The sequence below is a fragment of the Mustela nivalis genome, assembly GCF_964662115.1.
Source record: "Mustela nivalis genome assembly, chromosome: 12".
In the NCBI taxonomy this organism is placed as follows: domain Eukaryota; kingdom Metazoa; phylum Chordata; class Mammalia; order Carnivora; family Mustelidae; genus Mustela; species Mustela nivalis.
Genome location: NC_139031.1, coordinates 90,582,861 through 90,608,691, shown reverse-complemented (window position 1 = coordinate 90,608,691; position 25,831 = coordinate 90,582,861). Strand labels below are relative to the sequence as shown.

General features: G+C 55.8%; 1 protein-coding gene across 8 annotated transcripts in view; it reads right to left on the bottom strand.

The window, feature by feature from the left end:
- Nucleotides 1-25,831, bottom strand: part of OGDH (oxoglutarate dehydrogenase) — a 53,470-nt gene that overhangs the window by 22,381 nt on the left and 5,258 nt on the right. The window contains exons 1-5 of one of the 8 annotated variants that reach the window (XM_082692098.1): nucleotides 21,689-21,882; nucleotides 20,354-20,602; nucleotides 9,622-9,813; nucleotides 8,020-8,122; nucleotides 2,519-2,563 (exon numbers count right to left, since the gene is read on the bottom strand). In XM_082692098.1, coding sequence (XP_082548224.1) covers nucleotides 2,519-2,563; nucleotides 8,020-8,122; nucleotides 9,622-9,813; nucleotides 20,354-20,575 — 562 coding nt within the window. In that variant the 5' untranslated portion in view covers nucleotides 20,576-20,602; nucleotides 21,689-21,882. Of the gene's footprint in view, nucleotides 1-2,518; nucleotides 2,564-8,019; nucleotides 8,332-9,621; nucleotides 9,814-20,353; nucleotides 20,603-21,688; nucleotides 21,883-25,831 lie in introns of those variants that run through there. The other 7 variants (XM_082692103.1, XM_082692097.1, XM_082692102.1 and 4 more) reach the window with 7 other exon arrangements.

Below are 25,831 nucleotides of genomic sequence, written 5' to 3'. Positions count from 1 at the left end.
CCGCCGTTCTATCACGTTAAAGAAAAATCATCTGTGTCAACAGATGCAGAACATTTTCACACTTCTTCAAAATAAAAACCGGCAAAAAAATATGAATAGAATGGAACTTTGTCAACTTGATAAAGAACATCTATAAAATAATCTATAGCTAATACTAAATTGGTGATGAAGGACTGAGAGCTTTCCCCCTAAGATCAGAAACAAAGTGAAGATGTTTATTCTCAGCACTCTTACTCAACAGTGTTCACGATTCTCGCCAGGGTAATTAGGCATGCAAAGGGAATAACAGGAACACGGGTTAAAAAGGAAGAAATAATTATTCCTCTTGTTAGATGACACGATTCTCTACACAGAAAATTCTACAGAACCTACTCCCCCCAAAATAAAGTCCTAGAGTAAGTGAGCTCAAGTAAGGCCATAGGATACAACATGAACACAAAAATCCACTGTATTTCTAGAAATTAGTAATGATATGTAGACACTAAAATTAAAAAGAAAAAGAATCTTGGGTATAAATCTAACACGACATTTCCAGGACTTACACAAAAAGTACAAAAAACTGGTGAAAGAAATAAAAAATGATCTAAGTAAACAGACAGGCATACTAGGTTCATGGATTGGGAGGCAATGGAGTCAACATGCCAATTTTCTTAAAAGGATCTGTGGATTTAGCACTGCTGTCACCAAAACGTCAGCAACTTGTGTGAATAGACAAGCCACTTCTCAAACTCATCTGAAAGAGAAAGGCCCTAGAACAGCCACAACAGTTCCGAAGCAGGAAAATAAAGCTCAGTAGTTAGGGTAACCAAGAGAGTTTCAGTGGTGGGGGAACAGGTACAGAGACTATAGGAAAGGATCGAGAACCCAGGGACAGATTGGTGCAAGTCAATCCAACTGACTTTTGACAAAAATGCAAAAGCAATTCAACAGAGGGAAGAAAAACTTTCCAGGTGTTGGGGCAACCGGACAACCACAGCCAAAAAAACTCCCCCAAAACCAACAAAAAATAAAAAACCCCTCGACCTAAAATTCAGTTTTTATTCAGAAACTAACTCAAAATGGATCATAGATTTAAATGTAAAATGCAAAACTGGAGAACCATTAGAAAAATACATAGAGGGGTGCCTGGGTTGCTGAGAAGGAGAAGTGGCCAGCGGGATTTCAGCTGAGGTCATGATCCCCGGGTTGTGAGACGGAGTCCACCGTCAGGCTATGGGTTCTGCACTCAGTGTGGGTCTTCTCTCTCCTTCTGTCCCTCCCTCCACGTACACTCTCCCTCTAAAATAAATAAACACATCTTAAAAAAAAAAAGAAGAAAAATATGTAGATGAAAATCACTGGATTCTTAGGTTTGCAACAAAAGCACAATCCATAAAAGGGAAAACTGACAAACCAGACTCCATCAGAATTTAGAATTTTGCCCAGCAAAAGACCCTATTAGCCAAAGAACGGGAACAATGCCAAGGTCCTTGAGTGAACAGCGACGTGTGGGACACCCACGGAGAGGGTTATGCTCAGCAAGAAGGGACAAACCAGTGTTACAAACCCACCTGGCTTGAACCCCAGAAAAACTGGGTTGACTGAAAACTGCCAATTCCCAAATGTTATACACTGTAGTCCCATCTGCATAACGTCCTTGCACTGCCAAAAATGCTCCAGAAATGGAGCCCAGGATCGTGGTTGCCGGGGCCAAATGGGAGGAGGATGAAGGGAAGGCGGGTGTGGCTAAGGAAGGCTACAGGAAGGCCCCGACTGGCCTGGCCAGCACCCTGGTGGGACGCGCTATGGTTTACAGGATGTCATCATGGGATGGGCCTCAAGGCAGGAGGATCTCTGCGAATTCTTACAACTGCCTATGAATCCACAATGATCGTGAAACAAAAAGTGTCATCAGAACTGGGGTCTCAAGCTGTGGTGAGATGGAGGAAAAAGAGAACTGCCCAGGACCACCTAGCATGGAAGGAAGACTAGCCACCAGGGGCGTGACAACAGGCAGATGGACCCCAGCCCTCACTCTGGATTCTTCAAAGTGTTTTGCCCAGAACCACGGGTCACTGAGGATTCCTTACGTCATGAAGTAAGTTTCTATCAGTACTTTAGTTGTCCTTCAAACATGGGAAGATCAAAAGAGAATCTTGTCCCAAATGCCCCAGAAACAGAACCAGAAAGAATCCAGAGCCCAGTCGAAGGCACAGCACGGAAGGTGGAGGAGAGGGTGTGCTGACATGCAGACGCCGTGTGGCCTCTGCCCCGGCCCGCTGGGCAGGAGCTCCAGGCGGCCTGCACTGGAGACAAGCTCAGCAAAGCAGCAGCGAGACACACGGGAGGTGAGAATGGACAGGAACAGAAATGACACAGAAGTGGCGCCCCCTGCTGGGTGACAGTGGAGTGATGGGACAATGCATGTGAGGACAAGGAACAGCCAACTTTCCCCAAATGGCATGCTGGGAAAAGTTGCACATCCTGCTCAAATGAGGTCCTCAGCTCTGGAGAGGTGAAGGGTGCGTTATTTTCCTACCTCCTACTGTTAGCATTCGGAGTCGTTCCTTGAACACTGCAAGGTCTGAGAGGCAGAGTGAGGTGGCGTGGGTGAGCGCAGAAGGAAAAAGACAGCGAGAGTTAGTTCCAGACCCGGACATCCCAACCCTGCACCGTCACCGCGGTCACGGGGGGGGGGGGGGGGGACAGACACCGCCACACAGACAGACACTGAAGGGGAACAGGGTGGGGCTTGGGGGGCCAACAGCGACTGGGTGCATGTGGGAGCTGCTCAGAAACAGCCAGAATGAGGTGAGCCCACAGGAGGGAAAGGCCGCTTTCTACACAGGGAAGACCTCCTTGCCTCCCCGTCTTGAAGGAAGGGCTGACACAGCGCTCTCCTGGGGAGTCGAACCCACCCACCTAGCCCACTTCGGGGTGACAAAACCAGGGGACAAAACCGGAAAGGCCTAATTTCTAGCAGACCGTCCTCAGAACCAAAGCAGCAGGGAATGGACCAGACCCTAACCCCGTTCTGGATTCTGACAGGTTCTGAAGGACAGAGGTGGGTCCTTAGTCCCTCCTCAGTGACAAGGCAGAACCAGGAGGGAGCTCAGCTGCACAGGACTGCCCATGGTCCTCCTGCGGCAAACGTTTCAGAGCCCTGTACCATTCCTGGATGCCTTCTGGGCCACTGGTGAAAGCCAGGGTGTCCATCTGGGCACACAAAGGGCACACAAAGCACTTTCCTTCTCCTGTCCCTGGTGCCTCAGGAGCATGAGCCTGGGGGCTGGGGTGGGAGAGGGTCGTGGTGGCAGGGCACGCAAGGACTGGTGGCTGAGTGGTGGGGGGCGTGCTCACGGCCACCAGAAGTGCAGAGTCCCCTGCTCTGTGTGGGCAAGCCCTCCCCCTCTCCCGTGGGGATAGCAGCACACAGCAAGGACCGCAGAGCTGGTGGCTCTTAAGACAACAGATCATCCAAGTTCCGCACAGAAGTCTGGACGCTTTGCTTAAGGGCAAGAAGAAAGAATGTTCCTTTCTCTCCTTCAATCCTCAGAACCAAGACAAAGGACGACACTCAACCCCAACAGAATGCCAGCAAGCCCTGTCGGTTAGAAACTCTACAGGCCACACAAGGAATGTCTTGAAATGCTGACGTCTGTTCACTTCAGGTACTGGTGGATGCTCTCATTCTGATCTGTACTTCCTGGTAGAACTAAACAGGAGACAGGAATAGCCAGTGCGTGTGTGTCATCTGCAGAGAACACACGGGGATCCCTGCAACCCACATGTTCCTTCCTGATGTGTGCACGACACTGCAGGAGACATGAGCGGGTAGGATTCGACCATGGTGGCCCCAGGCTCTCTGGGCATCCAGGAGGATGCCTCCGCACGACATGACCCCTGTGACCTTAGCTCGGCATGAGGCTGATCCCCAGCACACGGCAGCCCACAGATGTCAAGTGAACTGCTCCGTGTCACTCCAAAATTAGGAAAGCTAACGATCAACTCTATTTTTGGTTATTCTCCCCAGATGTCAAAGGAGCAGAAGTGGCTGTGGCGGACATGGAGTGCTCTAGAAGGACAGCAGGACAGCACAGCCCCAGCCATGCCGGAAAAAGCAAACCCACGGACGTGGTCAGAGTGGTGCTAGGATTTCTGGCTTCTGAATGGGCCCTGCGCTACAGGGACACCTTGTCCTATCGTGCTTCACAGATACAGAGCTTTTCTGGTTTTCTCCTGTTCGGTTTTTTGTTTTTTAACAAGTTTTAGGTATTTACAACTTTGTGGCAGCCCTGTGCCCAGCACACCCACTGGCCCCGTTTCTCCAACAGTATTTGCTCACTTGCTGTGTCTGGGTCTCGTTCTGGTAACTCTCACCACACTCGACTTCTCACTCTTAAACACTACCCGCCACAGTGCTGCAATGGGACGACTGCCCGACAGCTCAGAGGACAGTGAGCGTGAAGATGTGCGCGCCGTCGTTACCCAGACACGGCGCTCACGGTAACAGAGGTGTCTCGGCAAGTGAACTTGACCAGGAGCCCCAGACCAGCAAAGGAGAGCCAGTGCGGCCACAGAGTGAGCCCCTGGAGCTCCTCGGTGTACTGGGGCACCCAGGTTTCCTCTCTGTGATCTACAGAATCTCTTCCAGGCTCCCCTGTGTGTAGAAACCTCCCATCACATTAAAGGGCTGTGACCCCTGTCACCGTGTGCAGCATGCATCTACCCAGACCACAAACGCCGGGACATCAAAGCCAGAGTCTAATTCATGCGCCACACGTGAACGCTGGACACGGGTGGCAGGTCAATGGAACTTTTCTGCACATCCCAGACCAGTGAGGGTGGTGGTGGCTCAGCTCCCTCCCATGCGAGCGAAACGAGCATGCTGGCCTGCACACAACACAGGTGTGACTATGTCCAGTTTGTCTGTGGTGAAGATGGCAATGAGCCCAACCTGCAGGACTCTGTCTGGAGCTTTCCATCGAAACCCATACCCCGACCCTAATTTAGGGCCAACCAGGTAGGCCTTGCTAGGAAACCTGAACCTGTCTGGACCTCCCGAGTGATGCGAGGAGGAATGTGTGCCCAGGCACCTAGAGTCCATGCTCCCCACCCTCCTCCATGGGTGTGGGTTTGACAGGAAAAAAGGGTACAGATCCAAGGCCACGTTTCTCGGGCCTGGCAAGAACCTGGCTACTGACAACACACACCCTGGGGAAAAGGCGCCCCATTGTTAGTGACCGTCCACCCAATCATGGGCCAGTTGAGAAACTGTACAAACGCTGGTTTAAACTTAAAATCTCAATTACAGTCATCAGTCCTCCAGGTTTCTGCCTCACTGGCGGCAGGCGGTATTTCTGTGTGTGCATCTGCTGGTGACCCCAGCATCCCAGCCACCCAGGAGCCCTGCAAAGCAGCCGAGTCTGCTGTGACTGCTAAGAGCCTGCCCGTGAGTTTTCTCTCCAACCATTACTTCGGGGGCCAGGAGGACGCGTGTGACGTCAGGGTAGGGACTCTAGGTCTGCAATTCCCAACCCTCTCCAAACCAGTCAAAGGCCAAGACCTTAACGGTAACTACTTCACACAAACACCTGGGAGCACACAGCCCTGCTTGCACTGCAGACCAGTGTCTGCAGCCCTGGAGACAGCCGGCTGCCTAGCCCTGGGCTCACACACCTGCCCACAGCTGCCCCTCTGCCCACCTGCTTCTACAGCAGCACAGCGTGCTCTCAGACGTGTGCAGAGTGAGCATCTCCCGAGCCTGGGCTCCCCACAAGAGGATGGAGAAGCTGTGCCTGCACCCCCAGGGAGAAGGGGAGTTCAGCCCGGAGGAGGCACGAGGGGGACCCAGGCTCCACGCAGACACGCAGGCTACCCTGCTCCAGCCCCAGCTTTGGGGCTCTCTCACCAAAACCAACTTGGGGGTGGCCCCGGGCTGCTTGCTCCGTGCCTCGGTTTCTGAATTCACCTCATTACCAGACGGCCTGGCAGCTACCTGGCTCGAAAGTCTGATCATAATTGCACTAGTTCACAGCTCTGCAGAGCGTAGGATGCTCCAGGCACTGTTCTAAGAGTACGATTCTCAAACAGCCTCACAGACGAGGAGGTGCGACACATCCTGAGCTGGGGTTCCTGCCAGGGGAGCTGGCTCTGAGGCCAGGCCCGTGGCCTAGAGGCGGCAAGGGGCATGGAAGCACTCAGAAGTGTCCAAGTGCACGAGCAGCAGGCGCGCCGGGCTGGCTATTTTCCCAAAGACGTGCACGCACCAAAGGTGACACAATTCAAGCAACTTTCCTGCAGGTTCACTATTTCCATTTTTTATACTTCAAGAAAGAACTCATCACAACCATTTCAAATTTTCAGGATGAAATTGCACTTTCCTCTGCAGAGCAGGGGCTGCCCCCGACTTGCTCTGGGCGGTTCTGAAGGGCTCCTGGCCAGGAGAGGCCACATCTCTTCCACAAAGGAGCCCGGGGGCTCTGGGGCCACGTCTGTGTGGCTGTCCTGGTGCACCACAAACGCTTGCGGACACTACTCTAGGAGAGTGAGGCCACGGTGGCCGGGAGCGAAGTGGGAAGCATGACAGAGGCCCTGCTCCCACTCCTGCCTCTGCCCTCGAACAGCACTGGGACAGGGACACTGGGGCACGGCCAGGCGTCCCAGCCTCCACAGACTAGCCGGGCTGGGAGCGTCGGGGGACCTCTGAGCAACTCTGCTGGTGCCTGTGGGCTGCGGGTCTGTCCTGCCGTGACTAGTCTTAATGTGGGACAGAGCAGAGCTTCGCACCCTGCTCCCTGAAGTTCGAGTGAGAGCGCAGGACCACCAGGGCGGCGCCCATGTAACAAAGGTGCTGCTGCGGTGCTATAGTTTGGGGCAGAACAGGCCACCCCTACCTGCCGTGTCCCCTTCCTGTCGGAATGCCTTGCGGTGTCCTGGTGCATGAGGCCCTCACCCCTCTCTGGAGAGAGGCCCCAACTTCAACAACTGGGGCGGGCGCCGAGGGGCTTCAGGATAGGTGAGCACAGGTTGCACAGTGCTGGGGTGCTGCTGGGGCTGCGCGGGGAGGAGGAAGCGAGGGGAAGCACCCCGGCAGCCTCCGGCAGTTTCCTCCAGTGAAGACGGCAGGGACAGACCACTAGCTGACACGTACCCTGGAGCTGACGCTGTCTGAAACCTCACCTTACCTGGCTGGAGCCTGACCACCCACACCCAGCCCAGAGACGTCTATGGGGTGCTGGGGTATCACAGAAGGTTAGAGACCAGTGCTCGAGGAGGCGAGTTCTGTCCCCTCCCGGAGAACAGCATTAGGCAGGTAGGCAATCGTGAGTTTTATTAGCATGCACGGTGCATCTGGTGGACACGTGGCCATTTCCGGATCAGTCATCTCAGCACAGGTTAGCGGCACGGTGACCAAGAGCAGATTAACTTGAGAAAGCAACCGCAGGGTGAGCCCAGCTGCGCTTATGTGTGCTTCGCGGCGGCAGAGGAGGTAGCGGGGACGCGGGGCAGCAACTGTCCGAGCGCCACGCCCCTCCCCGCGCGCCGGGATGCCTTCCAAAGTTTCCTTCCTCAGTGTGATCACCAGCGTTTGGGAATCGACACCCAGTGCACAGTGCACTCTGGAACTCGCCCGTTAAAGGCAGGTCGCGCCGTGCGCCAAGAGCACCGCATGTGACGACAGTCCAGAGCGAGGCCGTTTCGGGCAGAGGCCGTGCCACACTGGGATTTGGAAACTGAGCCAGCAGAGCCGGCCTCTGGCACGTCACGTGACCCGCCTGCCCGGGAGGTCATCTCTTGTGTCACAAACCGGGTCTGCCCCGAGTTGTACTCTCCAATTTTGAGACTTAGACAATTGAGCTCACAGAATCTGTGTGAAAAGCTGAGATAAAAGTAACTTGCCCCAAACCCGCTAAATTTCAAGTGATCAGAATGAAGGAAACTTAAGAGCCTCTCCCTTCCGTCTGAGGACGTCCTGGCCGTCACAGCTGTGATCGGAGCAGCTAAGCAGCGCGGCGCTGGCCGCTCCCAGACCCTCACCAAGTTTGTCTGTGGAGGAGATAATGTCAGCGGGCACGGACGAGTCCAGATCGGCGTCCAAAATCCCCAGGGGGTCCAGCTGCGCTACATGGTGCCCTCGTATCTACGGACGGGCCAGCGAGGGAGGGGGACACACACAAAAGGACAGGAGAAAAAAAAGAGGGAAGGGGTAAAAAAAAGTAAAATTACATTAAAATTAGCGTTTACAGATCAATTCTCACCCACGTTTGAAGAAACAGTTACCGGAGCATCATCAAAATTTACACAACTAATTCCGAGAGGATCAAGTTTTGCAATGTGGTGACCCCTGACCTGGAAGCAATAACACAAGCAGTAGTTAAGCAGGACCCGCGGGCTGTGGGGGGGGAAAAGTCACACTTGGTCAAACCTTAACCCAAAATAACATAATCAGTTAAAAAAAGCCTTTGAATATTTTATCATGAAAGTGCTCTTGTGCTTGTAAACAGAGATAAACTTGGGTCACAGTGAACTTGGCGGTTCGGGGGATCCTTGAGTTTCCCTGGATAAACCAAGTGGGGCCCGCTAGGGGCTGACACCCCCATGGGGTTGTGTAGCTCAGCACGCCAGTGCCTCCAAGGACAGGAGCGCAGGCCGCACTGAGGGGCACAGAGGCTTCAGCATCTGAACTGAACAAGAAGGAAAAGGAGGAAGACAATCCCGCCCAAACTCAAGCGTTGGCTGCCTGACCCAGGACTCTCCTAGCAGTGTGAGAGCGGGCAGCTGCAGAGGGGGACCTGGGACTGTGTGACGTTAACGAGGCTACACGAGCCAGGCAATGGTCAGAAGCCACCAAATGCGTCTCCTTCCTCCAGAAACACCCACTGAACAAGACTCCAGAGCACAGGGCCATGCCAGCCACGTGGCTTGGGGTGTCTGTCGACTTGCCAGGACCCACTGCCCGGCCCGTGCCGCCTGCCCTGATCTGTGGCGTCTCCTGGAAATGCGCCCAGAAGTGATAAGAACTCCATGTGAGCCCAGGTGCCCCGGGACCCTGGAAGGGAACCCCCAGACCCGATTTCTCCTCCTGTCCTCAGAGCTTCTGTCAGAACCAGCCTTCCGGTATGAATTCTGGGCTCTTCCCTGCCAGGTGGAGAAAGGTCAGGGGAGCCCCGCATGTCCTGCCCACCAGCATCTGATGGCGCGGACTGCTAACTGGAAGGCTCCAGGACACCAGCCTGCCCCTCAGCCCTGCTCATGCAGCCATGGGCTCTGCTCCTGTCCCAAGCTCCATGGGTTCATTTCCTCCTGTCGTATGTGGGTGCTGGCGACTAAGAGGGGGGCGCACCCCTGCCGGTCCCTGCTCCCTCCTGGTGAGCAGCAGTCCCCCTCGAGACCCTGGCAAGGACCGTTTTCTCCTGCCCACGAATTTTTCTTGTCAACTTATGGAAAGAAAAAGGAACTATCTGCAGGGCAGGGGCTACGGGTAGCAAGGACATGCTCAGGCAGGGGCAGACTGGCTATCCCCGGCTCCTCTGCTCTGGGCATGGTTCGTTTCTGCCTCCCTGGGCTCCCGGGCAGGGACAGCGCGCTGGCTCCAGGACACGTCACTGGGGCACTGGCAGCCGGTGGGTGCAGCCTTACCTGGTAGGCTCTGATGAGAGATTGCACGGCCAGGTGGTCTTCCACCAGCTTGTCCACATTGGGCTGCGCGTCCACCAGAGGCTGCACTCGCGCCATGGCGGACAGGGAGCCCGGGCTCAGGGGGAGCGGGCTCTGGTAGGCGGTGCCCGGCGGCGCTCCAGCATTGGTGTTTCGGAAAAAAATGTCCCATGACTAAAGACAAAGAAGGAACTCGCGTTACCCCATGGCTCACCTAGGACGTAGGACTCATTTTTAGCCCCAAAGAGCAGTGTTCCTGGCAGGCAAGCCACGTCCCAGTTATATCGGCCCACCGGCAGGCTGGCGGGGCCGACTCATTCCTAATCGGATGGCCTGACTGCACCCCTGTAGGGTGGGGCCCCCGGGATGCCCCCTTTCTCCTGGCCCTAAGATGGAGGCGATGCGAGGCGGCCCTGCCATCGAAACCCCACAGGCCCAAGGCCGCAGCACTCCAGAGCCGTAATGATTGCTTCTGCGGTGGGCGGCCAGGATGCAGGGGAACAGAGACCTTCCTAGCCTGTCTGCCCCGGCCCAGCTATCTGGAAGACCAGCGCTCCTGGCCCTTGTCTGTGGGTCTGCAGCTGCTCCGACGGGACCACCTAAAGGGGACCAAGCCTTCCAAGTGTCTCTCCAAACGCAGAGGCTGGACACAGTGTTGGGGGGCCTGGGCTGGCCTTTCTCGTGCTTGTGTTCCTAAGTGCAAGACAGAATGAGGCCCTTGGAAGGCGTGCAGGGCTCACGTGTGGAAGGCTGCCATGTTCCCTCACTGGCCGCTGGGGAGGCAGCCTCGCCCCTAACTCAGGAGGGCCACTTAGGAGCCACCGGGGGCACGTGCTCGGGGATAGAACTTGGATCTCAGCTCCGACACGTGGGTGAGTCACCCAACTTCCTATGCTCCGTCCCGTGAGGGGAGGACAGCCCCGTATAACCCTCACAGGTCTGTCGTCGAGAGCGAAACACACGGTTAAGGACACCCAGACCATAACCTGTCGGCAGTGAGAGCGTCACCGGGGTGACCGCTGCTCCCAACCGCCTTGTGCTATCACAATCCTGGTTCTGTCTGTTCTTCTGTCCTCGGTATTCCGTGCTCGGAAGGTCCCATTTGCAATTTACAGGAACACCGCGAACTACAGTAGTTTGTCAACTCAGGCAAAGATGTGAGGTCTCAAAAACTTGTTTCTGAGCTCAGAGGGATGAAGGCTGAGGGACGCTCCTCTGGGAAGAGCACTACTGGAAACCAGCAAGTTCAGACACAGGAACGCTGTCTTCCCTCAGTGTCTGAGGTTCCTCCAAGAGTACGATTTAGACCCGGGACCAATATCGCTGACTTCTGTGCTCGCCATCCCAGGACGAGCCATCAGGACGCCGTCTGGAGCAGCTGGGCCGGGGCTCGGCGGGAACTGCACCGGTGGACTGTATGTGACCGAGGCCATGGCACAGGTCCTCACCGCCTTCTCACTTTCTCAGGCAGGTTCAGTTCAGCTGTTCGGGACCCCTGTGTGACCGGTCACAAGCCTGTCACCAGCGCAGGCCTGGCGCACTGCCTCCTGTGGGGCAGTCTGGTCTCTCCCTGTAACTGCTTTGGAGGGAGCCGGGCGAAACGTTTTAGATCATTCTACGAGAACTTCCTCCTTTTGTATTCAGAAAAGGTCATTCTCGGGGGCGCCTGAGTGGCTCAGTGGGTTAAGCCACTGCCTTCAGCTCAGGTCATGATCCCAGGGTCCTGGGATCGAGTCCCACATCGGGCTCTCTGCTCAGCAGGGAGCCTGCTTCCTCCTCTCTCTCTGCCTGCCTCTCTGCCTACTTGTGATCTCTCTCTGTCAAATAAATAAATAAATTATTAAAAAAAAAAAAAAAAAAAAAAAAAAAAGAAAAGGTCATTCTCAAAAATCAAACCATTAGTGGGATGACCGTCCAATACTGAGTTGCACACTTTATGTGCCTTTGTGTCCGGATAACAATTGTAAAATGTTTTAACTCGTTAGTCAAGCTTTTATTGCTTTTACTTTTCCAGCTCATTTGCAGCGTGTCAACTGATGGTAGACAGGCTCTCTCCTGGCACCTGCCTTCATGCCCACGTACAGCGCCCTGTGCCGCATGAAACCTGACAGCTGGGGCACCCAATACGATCCAGGACCTGGGGGTCCAGGCCATCCCCGCCCCCTTCCCCCACCAGCCTGGCCTGCCTGTGACACCGGTGAAAGCCTGTCTACCCTGGAAGACAGCTGCCTTCGTTACTGGAGAGAAAGAGAGGCCTCCTGAGTGGGGGAAGGGAAGGCTGCCTCCCAGCTCCCACCTGGTTCAGGACGGGCACACAACGAGCTAACACACTGGACCCCCACATCCTTTTGTCCCCGTGGGGCTTGTCCAGCACATCTGAATGAGCCCTTGCATCTGGGGAGTGGCTCGGACCCAGGGCTCTCCCTGGCCTCCGTCCAGGCCTCCAATGACCGAGGGCCTGGCCCAGAAGGAGCCCCTCCAAGGTGGCAGTGAGGCTTAAAAGCCAACAGCGTGCTGCCCAGGGCACTGGGACAGCCAGGTCACAGGGACGGCTGCAGGGACACGGGACAGTGGGCAGCCCTCCCATCGACAGCATTGCTCACCCGCCCACCCTGCCAAGGAAACGCAGAAATGAAAGGCCTCTCCAGCAGATGCTGAGGGCACAGCCAGGAGATAACAGCGGCAGGGGCCCCACCCAGCCCGGCCCCGGAAAGTGGGGATTGGGGGGGATCATTGCCACCATTGGGCCTCCTCCCTCTGACCTTCTTTTGTGCTCGGAATAAAACTCCAGGTGACTTCCAATTGGCTGAGAACAAGCGCAGGGCTGGTGCTGGAGGCAGAAGAAACTGGTTTACACCAGTCCTGCAGAGGAGGGAGTCCGCAGGAGGACAGAGGCCGGAATGTGGCGCCCGGTTCCCGTCACTCACCACCCCCCCAGGCTGGGCACCTGCCCTCCGGTGAGCTGTCCCCACAGAAGCAGCGAGCCCCCTGCCACCAAGAACCGGGGGCTTTCACACGCAGATCTCTGCAAGCGGGAGTCTGGGGCGGCGTGTCTGTTCATTTGCACACCCACCGCCCCGCAAACCGAGAGGGGCATGTTTCGATGGCTGTCAGCCCTCACCAGAACTAGCTGGAAAGTCTCTGCAAGCGGAGGTCACGTTTTGGCGGCAGGCCTCCCCACCCCACAGAACCGCTCCCATCCTTCTGGTGGTTTCTGCTCCCCAAGGAGCCTCTCTCTCCCTGTCTCCCTCTGTCCCTCACCCCGGGCCCCGAACACGGGGGAACACGGGTCCTCGGCACTGCCCGGAGAGGGTTTCCTGTCCGAGCACCACAGCCCTCGCCGGCACACACCTCAGCAGCAGGTTCTCAGACCCGTGTGCTCGCCGCTGCTGCACTCAGTGGAGCGGTGACCGTGAGGGGCCAGTCAGGGGAGCCCCTCCCTCTGAGAGGAGGAAGCTTCCAGAAGAGGACAGCTATCCCTGCCCATCTGCTCCTTGAGCCTGGCAATGTGAGGCCTTTGTGCCATCGCGGCGAGTGGCCCCAGGTGTCTTACTGAGAAAAACCCCGTGTGCATGTGCGCATGTGCAAGCGGCACATGTGCTTTCCTCTCTGAGCCAAACTCGCTCCTCTTCTCTGGACACCTCAACCCTGTGGCGTGGTGACCTGTGCTTGAGTACTAACTGCAGTGACAAAGCAGACAGGGAAGGGAAGCCTGGGGATCGGCCGGCGGGGTGACCTCTCAGCGCAGATGCCAGCAGCACATCCAGTCCCGTTTCCGGAACACACTCGACCAACAAGGCACCGCCGACACTGGCTGCGGTCTGGGGCTGCGGTACTTGGGCCCAGAGGGTGGCCTTCCGTGTCAGACCGAGCCGGGAGGGAGTCCCAGCCCCGTCCACAGCCCTGCAACACAAGCCCTCAGCCACCAGACTCACGCCGAGGGTCCAGACACCCCATTGCCAACCTCTCCATCTGCTACTGGTGCACAACTAACCCACCAAGGAAATGCTCTGTCCCACTGCCTGCCCTTGAACCTAGCAGTGGCAATTAACGGACACTCCGTCCCCCATCCACCACTGGAGAGGGAGTGGTGGTCTGAAGGGAGGATGAGAGAAGGCACCTGCCCCGGGGAGTCTCACAGGACAGGAGGCTTCCAGTGACATTTTGCCTGCACAGTAACAGTTTTCCCAAAGGCACCCATGATGTACCCTGGCAGTGCTCTTGGACAGTTCAGTCCCAGGGAAACCAGCTTGAGGCCACCTCCATGCAGCCGGCTTTCAGGTTTGGGGACAGGTGGACGACCACCAGGAGCCCCTCTCTCAGGAAACAGAATGGGGTGGACGTGGAACAAGATGGCACCTCAGGGGCAGCCAGTGCCGTGAGCCCTGCAGGACAGGGAGACTTGGTAGAGACAGGACTGGAGAGTCGGCTGCAGCCAGGCCACACAGGCTACACGGGAAGAGGGGACAGCAATCAGTGGAGGTGTGGGCCTGCTACCCCCTCCCACGAGTGGGGCTGAGACCATCACTTGTTGCCGAAATGACCTCACCAAAACACAGGAGGTTTTGAGTATAAATAGGTAGAGTATTCTGATCCAAAATACACAGAAAAATAAAACAAATAAAAAACAAAAGCAACCCCCCCCAACCACTAGAATTCTTACTCTGAATTTCAGATAAATGAAAACATCCACCTATGGTCTGCAAAGCTCTGTTCCAAAAGCCAGCAGCCTCACACCCCCAGACTTCCCGTAACCACAAGGGGCTCTCCTGGTCGTCATACCCCGTCTCCACTCTAAGCAGAAAAAGCCCTTCGAAAGCCACACACACGTCCCTCAGGAAGCTACTCCAGGCTTTGCACACAGCAGGCGCTCAGCACACCTGAGTCAAACTTGGACAGGTTCAGGCTCCGCCACAGGGAGAGCAGCCGGACCAGTATGCTGTGGTGCCTGGGTGGGGGGTGGGTGGCAGGTGCGGTGTCAGGCGTGGTGCCAGGTGAGGTGTCAGCTTTAGACACCCGTGGCCTCCAGAATGCAGAGGCACCCCCCTCAACCTGCAAAGGGCGCTGGCGCAGGTGGGCACAGCAGACGGGGGAGCGGGCAGGGAGGCAGACGCACTCTGCCCTCACTGTCAGCAGGTCACAGGCGCCTCGGGGCCCGGTTCCCGGCCGTTCATGGAGCGCTGCAGTATCAGAGGGGTGGCAAACGTGCCACCCTGAGCCCCATCACCCGCCTGAAGGCCCCGGGTGTGTCTGACGTGGCAGCCAGCACGAGCGCGCGACCTCAGGGCCCCAGGGACACGAGCGCATGGCGGTGGTGAGCCTGCCTCCCGCAGGCTGGGCAGGGCCGGGCCAGGCCAGGCCAGGGAAGCCGCTCTGGCTGCGTGTGTACCAGATCCTCGTGGCAAGCAGAGAGACCCACCCCTGTACCCGCAAACCTCACCGCACCGTGACAAGCAGCCCCAGGGCATGTGGAGCTGCTCTAGATGCTGAGGGTCAACGCTCCACCCCGGGGCTTACTGAGCTCTACTCCAGCCACCGACTCCACGCCGCTGGTTTCTGGGCTGACCACCCCGTCTCTTCCTGTCCACCGGGCTCTACCTGCCCACATGGAGCAGCCCGGCCTGGCAGGTCACCCGATGCCACCACCACCCTCTGGCAGCACCCTGCCAAGGGACCTGGCATAAAGCCAGCCTGGGGGTGGGTAAGGCAGCTTCTGGACTGGACCAATCCCTGGGCACAAAGGCCAGTGCAAGGCCGAGGGAGTGCGGGTCTGGGTTGGATCCAGGACCCTTGATGAATGACTGATGGTTAAGTCCTGGTACCGACAGTGCTTCCTTGCACCACCAGCACAAGCGTCAGGGTGAGAAGCGGCCCGCGGCCATCCTGGAGCAAGGATTCGGCTGCTTCAGACTAATTCGGTTGAACAGACCGATGGGGGCAGCTCCTCAAGTGGAGGGTGGTCACTGGTGGCTCGCAGGCTGCCGGGGGCCACTGTGAAGCTCCTGTCCTCCCTAGCCCCCCGCACATGGGCTCCTCCCACGTAGAAGGTGTGCTAGAAGCTCTGCACTGCATTCAGGTCACTGAGCCCAGCGGCCCTGGCTCTGCGTCCCCTGTCCCCACTGCGTATGAGAAGGCTACACTGGACGGTCCTCATGCAGTTGTGCCAACTGCTGGGTCGCGGCCTTCCCTGAAAACTCTGTGTGTGCCCGCCCCAATGTCCCACCATGTGGCTCTCACCCCTCCATCTGCTGGCAGGGCTGTGACCGGCCCAGCACCGTGTCTAGGAGGCAGGGACGGGCAGTGCCCTGGGGTCCGGGCCTGCCTGACTTGTTGCCACGGAGCCATCTCTACGCAAGCAGTTAAAATTGGAAGTTCTACCTGGGTACCCACTCACTCACAGCGACACCGTCGTGTTGAAGGCCCAGCACCACACAGGGGAGGGAACGTCTTCAGACGACCTCTGCTACCTTCCCTCCCTGTGGGCGCACAAGCGGAACCTCAGCGACCCCCAACACGAGCAAAGGAAAGCTGCCTCGGCTCTGCCCTGTGTGACCTGACTGTGACTGCTGCTCCCAGCCTCTGCTCAAGATGAAGGCTGGTGGCCCCTTTACACCTTGCCAGAGAGGACCTTGGGGGGCTGTCCCCGCATAGCACAGTCCCCGCAGGTGCCAAGAGAATCTGACCCTGGGAGTCACAACAACGTGGCGTAGAGGCCTTCTTCTCAACCCACAAGGGCGGCAGAGCCAAGAGCCCGAAGACCTTCACACGGCTCTGGGCTTGGCTCATCACAGCCCCATCCAGGAGAGGCAGACCTGCAGCCCTGTGGTGGCCAGGCCAGTGTGCACAAGGCCCCTGCCCCAGCATGTCTCCCCGCAGCCTCTCGCCCCTGCGCTCCAACCGCACAGCCTTAGGCTGCAAACTGCCTCCTGTTCCCTGCACCGTGGCTGTGAACTCTGGCTCCCTATCAGCATCCTGCGGCCGCTAGGGAAGGTACCCCGCCTACTGGGTGCCTCCACGCACACCGGTCACCGTGGCTGAGGTACGGCTGATGGGGGAAGCCAAGCACACCACCAAGGGATGACATTACTGGAAATCCCACCATGTACCTGTGAGCCTACACTATGCGAGTGTTTGTCGCTGAGGCCGGCACAGAGGTCTCTGGGCACAGCCAGGGCGGCTTCAGAACTGCACGGTGCAGGGGAAAAGGCACGTGTCACTGGGAATGGGGGATGATGTGCTTGTGCTCTGCCCACCTGGCTCTCTTACACGAAACGAGGGGGTTATCTCTCACGAGCATGGAACGAAAAGGCAGAATGGTCCAGGCTGCAGGACGTGGGACTGAGTCTGGAGACTGTCCGGGTGCAGGGAGCACACGGGACCAGACCTGTCCCCTGTGTCCCTGTCCCACTAAGAAGGCCTGGCAGGGGAAGCAAGCTCTGCGGCTCCGGGGACAGCAAGAGGCAGAGAGGGCCTCCCTCCAGCTCCAGCACCGGGAGCAAGCCAGGGTCTCCTCTCGCAGGGCTGACACCATGCTCCGCTGGTGTGTATGTGGTTAGGGGGTGGGGGGACGTGCCTCTGCACACAAACGGGGTCTGGCAGTGCCCAACGTCTGAAATACTGATGGAGCGATATGGCTTTCATTCCAAGTGTTTCTAAGACTTAAACAAAAATAAGCTGCTCTGGCGCCTGAGATGCTCAGCTGGTTGGGCATCTGCCTTTGGCTCAGGTCATGATCCAGGGGTCCTGGGATCGAGCCCCACATCGGGCTCCCTGCTCAGTGGGGAGCCTGCTTCTCCCCCCCCCCATCTCCTTGCTGCTCCCCCTGCTTGTGTGTGTGTGCGCGCTCTCTCTAATGAATAAACTCTTAAAAAAAAAAAAGATGCTGTCATCTGACTTGTCCTCAACACAGCTGAGACTCCCATGAGGGAGGTTGCTGACACAAAACGCCCCTGTTGAGGGTTCCTAATGGGGTCCAGCGGTGGGCTGTGCTGGATAAGGCATTTAGACTGGAGGTGACGATGGGGAGGGGGCAGAGTCGGGGCCAGCAGCCTGTCCATGCACCAGGGGCACAAGGGCCCCAGCTCAGAACCGCTCATAGACGTCACCAGTATTCACAACGAAACATTTAAAAATGTAAGTGTTCCATGGGGTGCCTGGGGGGCTCAGTGGGTTAAGCCTCTGCCTTCGGCTCAGGTCATGATCTCAGCGTCCTGGGATCGAGCCCCGCACTGGCAGGGAGCCCGCTTCTCCCTTTCCCTCCCCCTGCTCACATGCACGCTTTCTCTCACTTACTCTCTCTCAAATTAGTAAGTAAATAAATAAAAATCTTCAAACCAAACCAAACCAGCACATATGCTTTAAGAGAGGCACAGCCGGCTGAGGCTGAGAAGTAGACGCTGGAGAGTTATCTTGTGAACTGTTAGGTGTGGTAAAGACCACATTCCTGTTGGTGAGAGTCGTTCAGAAATGACGCAGGTCTGGATTGGCTTCAAAGACTCCCCTGGGCCCCCACCCAAGTGAACCAACAAGCAAAAAAAGAGTGTGGCGGGAGGAGGTTCTAGAAATTGGCACACTGTGGAGTGCTATTGAGGCTGGACGTGGGTCTCCTCGTAGAGGCTCACTTTATTCTCTTCCCTCTACTGTTTGAAAATATCATAAAAAGCTTAAATAATTGGAAAGCTGAGTGTAGCAGGGCAGCGAGGGGAGATGCTAAAATTGTTCTGTTTCTGCCAGATATGAATAAGTTCTGTGCCAAAAGAGAGGGAGAGAACAGGTCCAAACCTCAGGGCAGAGTCCATACTGTACCATAATGCACACATGGGGGGTCCGAAAGCCAAACCATCTCCATCTTCAAATCTAGTGTATCATTTCTGCTTAGACTATGGGTTCTAAAACACAAGTACAAACGAAGCACTCTTAGAGAAGTCAACATTTCTAAGGACTTCCCCACATCACGGAGGCCTCTGCATTCCAATGCAAGCTCCGGACTGTGTCTCTGAAGAAACACGGACACATCAGATAGGAGGCCTATCCCAGTTTGGAAAGAAAATCGACTCCCCATGGCTGGGACAGTGGAGAGGCACGCCCCCTGACTAAGCTGCCTTGCCCCCATCTCTTTATAGAAGACGGGTTGTCCCCTGGAGAATCCCTGCCACAGACACGAGCACATAAAATCTGGCCTAAGGATGCTGACCCATGCGGATTCTCTTATCTGGCTAGCAAGTCCCTTCCTGAGAGCCGGCACACTTGCTCTGCAGTGTCTGAGTGCTCACTCTGACAGCAAAGCCCAAGGACCCAGTCCACAGCCCGCACTCCTCCCCGGCCCGTCGGTGGAGCCGTCCCTGTGCCCTGCTCCCCAGGAGCAGGAATGAAGTCTGGACGCCGCAAAGGCACACGCCACTGTGCCCGGAGTCCACGCACTACTACAGCCCAGAGGACAGAAGCCGTGGTTGGTTCCACAGAGCTTATGTTTGGGGAGAAGGCCGAGGGACAGGCCCGACGAGCTTTAGTCTAGAGCCCAGTGCGCAACGCCAGTCTTCAGAGTGGCCAATGGCCAGCACCGCCGGCAGGGCCACTTTCTCGGGACACCTCTGGACGGTCCTTTGTGTACAGACCAGGGATACAGCTACTCTCACAGGAAACCAAGTCTCACCTTGCTCAGGGAGCCAGGTGGCCTCCAGGTTGCCAAGGGAACAGGGAAGGACTCAGCTGGATGCCCTCCTTTGCTGAGCAATGAGGCTCAGACCAGGATGAGATAGGCCAGTGGCTCCAGCAACCACACGAATGTACCCAACCTTAAATGTCACGAACATTTCAGGGTAAAAACACTCTCAGGGGCCCAGCGGAAGCAGCTGCCTTTTGACAACGAGACCCTGAGATTCATGAGGAAGGAAGAGGCCAAGGCAACAGTTGCCGATGGCCAGCCTCTGTCGGGCACTCCCTGCGCAGACCCTCGGCACCTCATGTATACCCTCTCCTCCAAACCTCCCACAGCGTGCAAACGGGGCACAGACAGAAACTGGAGGACCCACCCTCCAGTTCCTGTAACCAGGCCAGCTGCCTGGCCTGAAAACCCGCCAACATCACCGGCCAGAATGCTAGGAAGAAACTCGGACACCAGGCATGCCCTGTATCAAGCAAACGTGTGCACATGGGGACTCTGACGGACGTGCCTTACAGGCGACAGAGGGGAATGAGAAAGAAGCACGCACGGAATTTACTTTCAAATACAGAAGCACACTGATCGAAAATGCCATTTACACATCATTCGCCCACGATGGTTTTAAGATTTCTCAGGAAGATGGGATAGAAGAGTATCCTGCAGGGTCGTAGCTGCTGTCTGCCTCGTGTCTTTGGAGTCTGTACCCAAGGCATCCTCGGGGAGGCCTGGAAACGGTGCGTGAGCCTCTTCAAGATGCTTGCAAGTCGAACAAGCCTTCTGTTCCAGGTAGCAGGTCTCCAGGGAGCGGGTCTCCATCGTGCGGTGCGCCAAGTGAGAGGGGAGCGCTGCTCCAGAGAGGCGGTCGCTGGGGACCGGGCTGACTGCCGAGCTGCCAATGCAGACGACTCCCCTGGGTGGGATTTTGTGCCGCCTGCCGGCTGGCCTGCCTACCTTCCAGAAGGCTCCTCAGGACACAGGCACTTACCTGGATGGCTGGCCAACATCAGGCCAAGACTCCAAACACATGAAGACATCCACTCCCGGGAGCCTTACCTTGTGTACGCTTTTGGGGTTTTCCAACCAAGCATAGTACATTTCTTCCACATAGTTGGAGCTAGTCCCACTGAGGAATGGCTCAGCAGCAACGGGGGCGGTAAAACACCGAATCTGCCCCAACGTCCTAGCTGCTGCCGGTCTGTTCTGTGAAAATGTCTTCACAGTCTGTGAGGCCGTCAACGGCCTCAACTTAGCAGCACAAGTCCTTAAGTGAAACATCCTTGTCCTGAAGTCTCTCACAACTGTCTGCACAAAAAAAAAAGAAGAAAAGTTAGAAAGGGTGATATATCAGGCAGGGAAAACCGACGCAGGTTGTGGCTGGCCGTGAGCTCCACGTCAGCGCCGGGGTCCGGGTGCAGAGGACCCGGCCGAGCGAGTGCCCACCCACACCCACCTCCTCTGAACGGGCCCGAGCACACGGCACAGCAGGGAAGATCCAGCTGTGGACGTGCTGGACGGCTGTGAAGCCCACAACACCGATGGGATGCTCTTCAAGTTTACGTGTGTGTAGCACAATCCCAGAAAAGACAGCCAGGATCATCTCATGAGGATCAGATTAGGTTTAACCATAAAATCAGAAAGATATCTCTAGGGGCACCTGGATGGCTCAGTGGGTTAAGCTGCTGCCTTCGGCTCAGGTCATGATCTAAGGGTCCTGGGATCGAGCCCCGCATCGGGCTCTCTGCTCAGCAGGGAGCCTGCTTCCCTCTCCCTCTCTCTCTGCCTGCCTCTCTGCCTACTTGTGATCTGTCTCTGTCAAATAAATAAATAAAATCTTAAAAAAAAAAGAAAAGAAAAATATCTCTAATCTATCCTGAAACGACTGAGGAGTTACAGGACCTGTGCTGTTCTGAACATACAGAGAAACTGGAAAATATTTTGGTCACCCTCAAATAATTATCATCAGGTAGAAGAGAGAAGGAATTTAAAAAAATTGCAGAGAGAACACAGAATACTTGAGAAGCACCAAAAATGCCAACAAAACTCCTGGAAAGGCCCATCCCTTCCAGATGGGAAGAAAGAACAGCCCAGGGCGGCTTCGGGAAAACTGCGGTTTTCAGGCCTGGAGGGAGCATTTAGCTTTGAAGGAGAAGAGGCATTCTAAGCCAGAGGGTCTGTCAGGGGAAAGACAGCAGCAGTAAAGTGTGGAGAAGCAGAGAAGAGCAAGCGTCGTGGGCTGGGCTGGACAGCACCGCATGGAGCGGCCGACACAGCAGCCAACACAGCCCTGCGGCGCAGCCACACTTCCTAAGCACTGAGCTCGGACCAGGGGCTGCGCTCTAAACAGGTTCCGAGGGGATGTCCACACAGCGACCGGACAGAAGCGTTTACCTGCCCTGTGACGCGTCAGGACTCCTCGCCGACCCCGCAAACCCCCAGAAGGCAGGCATGAGCTCTTCTGTTTACAGACTGCCCTTCTGAGTTTTACTTTCTTTCTTGAAAGAAAGTCCGTAGGGTCACAGGGCTGTCAACAGCAGGGCCAGGATGCAACTCCCACCTTCCTGTTCCTCCTGGCCCTGAAGCAGCTGGAGAGGGGGGGAGAGGCCAGGGTGAGAGGGAAAGGGCTGTGGCAGGGAGGGTGGACGGGTACTTATTGCTTCTGAGTGGACCTTGGTCACAATCTCACTGAATTGCACACGTACCTCCGTCAAGCACAGCTGTGACACAGAACGAGCAGCTGCAGCCACCAGACTGTGCAGAGTTCAGGCTGTTCCAGAGCATTGTGAACCAGTTCCAGCCACACCCGAGACCCCAGGCAAGCCTACGGGCAGGGCCCCTGTCGGAGGCATTGAGGACATGGTGCCACTCCCCACTGCCCTGCCAGAATCCTGGCTGCCCGGGGCCGGGAAGGGGAGTGAGGCCCACGCCATAGCTCCCCACCCCCACAGGTGGCCAGGCATGCAGGCCTAACGCCTCCCTCACGCCTCCCTCATGCCTGTGCCTCCAAGCGGGTGCCACAGAAGCAACCACACCCAAGTCCACACCTCCTAAAGGAGATCCAAGCCCGGAATTTGCAGAGGACTCCCCTGAAATAACTGCTGTGCAAACTCACCCCCCCAACCCGGGGACTGTTTACAGGTCTCTCCCTCTTGGCCCGAATCCACTCAGAGTCCGCACAAGGCCTCAGACGCAGAGGGCGCTGGCCCACTCTGCTGCTCGAAGACCGGCCGCGGAAGCAACAGCGGGGTGGGCGCTCCGGAGCCAACCTAGCCACCAACGCAATCTCACCCAGCGCAGGGTGAAGAAGGGCCGTCCACGGGTCTCGAATGTGACCGTGGCCTGTGACCTTCTCCCCTCAGGAGTCACGGCCATTTGTCCCAGCTGCTCTCCCCGGCCCTCAGCACGCGGCTGTCCACCGAGCACCTGCCAACACAGGGACGGCGGAAACCACCGCTGCCGCTCTTCGGGATGGAGGTCCCAAGGGAAACATTTGTGTCTCCCCTCCAGCATCACTGTCATCCGGGCCTCCTGAGCCACGCCATGGTCTCTGCTTTGGGCTCGCCCCCAGAACGCACGAGTCTCACCTCCACTAACTGTCATTACTGAGGCGCTGTGATGCCCAGTGACACAAGTACCACACTGACAACCACAAAACCACTCATTCCTTCGGTTCTGCCAAAGGCAGTCCTTTCCACACAATGCTGCAAACAGCCCGTGTTATCTCGCTGCTGTCTGCAGTCACTGAATCCAACACACGGCTCAGGGCTGCCCAGTCACGGGGATACAGAGCCACCGTCAAAGCCCCTTAACATGACTCATCAGAAAGACTGCTCCCCAGTGGATGGCTCCACCCAAGGACGCCCACGATTAGATGGACCTGAGCAGACACTGGGTTTACATCCCAGATTTTGGAAGAACCAGATTCTGTCTTTCTAATTCTGGAGAAGTCCCTGTAAGAATAGAGCATCATTTGGTAGGGACACTCAATTGTTCATACACTTTCATGAAAACTCTGAGTTTTCAAAAGTCCAAATGTTCTGACTTTGGTTTGGATGAAGATTTTTATTTGACAAAGATGCCAAAAAGTAGTCCTTTCAACAGATGGTGATGGGACAACCAGAGTTCCACAAAAAAAGAGCATAAAATTAGACCCTATCTCACACCATATAGAAAATTAATTCAAAATGGATCAAAGACCTGAATGCAAGAGCTGAGGAACTGTAAGACTCTTGGAATCTCATAACTTCCAAGTTACAGTGGAGTAAGCCTTTGTGGCCCTAAGTCAGGTAATGGGTTCCTAGTTAGGAAACCAAAAATATAAGCGAACAAATAACAGATAAATTGGACTGCAGTGATATCAAAATCTTTGTACGTCATCACAGACACCATCGAGAAACAGAAAATACAAACATAAAATAGGAAGAAACATTTACAAGTCACATGATTATACATGGAATACATGTATAATCTCTTACCATTCAACAGTAAAGAAGAAAGTAACCACATCAAACGACCAGCACAGGACAGGAGTAAATGTCTCTCCAAAGAAGATCCACAAACAGCCAACATACACATTAAAAGATGGTTAAAATAATTATTCATTCGGGAACTTCAAATTAAAACTCTAAGATACCACTTGATGCCCACTAGACGAGACACGATCCAAGAGAAAATAGGCGTCCTGGAGGACGCAGAGGAACGGGCGTCCTTGCCCACGGCTGGTGGGAACACAGCTGGCACAGCTGCCTGGAATGCAGTGTGGCAGGTCTTCAGAAAGTCACACACAGGGCTACCGCGTGACTCAGCACTTCGCTCCCAGGTACCAAGCAAGAGAAATAAACGTGTGTATACAAACCCGTCTGTGTGGATATTCACAGCGGCATCATTCAGAGCTGCCAGAACATGGTACCAACCCAAATGCCCACCGACTGATGGAAGGGGGTACGGCCAGCAACGCAACAGCTGCTGGCAGTAAGAAGGGGTGGGGTGGAAGACGATGCTGTGACACAGATGAGCCTTGAGAGCCTTCTGTGAAGAAAGTCGGCCACGAGAAACAACAGGTTATATGAGTTCACTCACGTGAAGCGTTCAGGATGGACAGAGAGCCTGCTGGTGGCTACACGGCGTGAGGGCAGAGGGGACACCTGCCCGCTAATGGGTGTGGGTCTTCTTTGGAGGGGGAGGGAGGCGCTCTACAGCTAGGTCAGGCCACTGTCTGCATGACCTCCCAATGTACTGGGAAACGCCCAACTGTGAAACGTCAGTAGGTGAACTGTATGTGCTGCGTAAGAAAAAAACACCACGTCTAAGGAGAAACGTGAGTGGATCTACGGGTCTGAGTAAAGACCACAAAATGACAGCATTTGTGACTCAGTAACGTCCAGATGCAGGTAGAGACCTGTGCCTTCGGGAAAAAGAACACTTAAGCAAAAACGAAGGGAAAATATCTGACTAAGGATTCCCTATACAGCCCTTATGCAACCGCATGCTGACAGAGCATGCCTTTATCATCCCTGGACCTTCCCCTGGCGGACACAATGCGTTCCCCAAGGCCACCTCCCCATGCACAGAATGCAGAGATAAACTGATCTTAACGCTATCGAAGTCACGAAGCCACACTGGCAGGGCAGAGGCGGGGCAGAGACAAGGTCCAGCCAAGACAGCAAGGCGGCTCCTGGGGAAATGGGTCTGAGGAAAAGAGCCTGCACCGTTAAGGGACTGTTGCCCATGCATCTTGCCCGACCACCACTTAAAAAGCACAACAACTGATCTTGAAGACATTTTTTCTTTTTATGGCTTCAAACTCATTGAGATGTTCGCGATGAGTCGAGAAGACCGCGTCTGCCCCATGCCCGCAGCTGTTCCTTTCCGGACGACGCTTCCCGCACTCGGGCAGTGACGCACGGATGTGCGCACAGGGGGCACAGATAGAAACTCGGCCCGGCCTGGCGGAAAATCTCCAAGAATTCCATGTGTTTCACTTGTGACGCCTCACCAAGAACGCACGGAAGGACAGGGAGGTAGTGACAATCATTTTTGAACTGCAGAAGCATTGCGCCATTGCTAGGTGGCAATGACAGTCAAGCCTGCAGAGCATACAGGCAAAGGGACTCCAGCTTGCTGTGCAAGCGTCAAACACACCACTGGCTCTGCGTTCAGGCTCCTTTGCCAGAAAATCAAGGCAGCCATCACTCCTAGTCCTGCCCACTGCTTTTTGCAATATGGTCTGAACGTGAGAGCACAGTCACACTCTGAGAGCGCTCTAGGACTACAGAATTACTGCTCACCAGCAGAAAAAAAAAGACCAACTAGTGAAAACTCTTAAAAAGCTTAAGTTCCCAAGGTAAACCTAACCACAAATTAACATGGAGCGGGTCACTGACCGATCACTGAGAGGGGCTCCCACTGCCGAAGTCGGAGCTCCCCACAAGCTTCAGTGCGTGGGTCTGGAAGCTGACCTGTCCTCACTCAGACCGCCGCTATGCGGTAATCTGGGGTATAGCTGGACGGGCATTCTTCAAGGGTGGTGGCAAA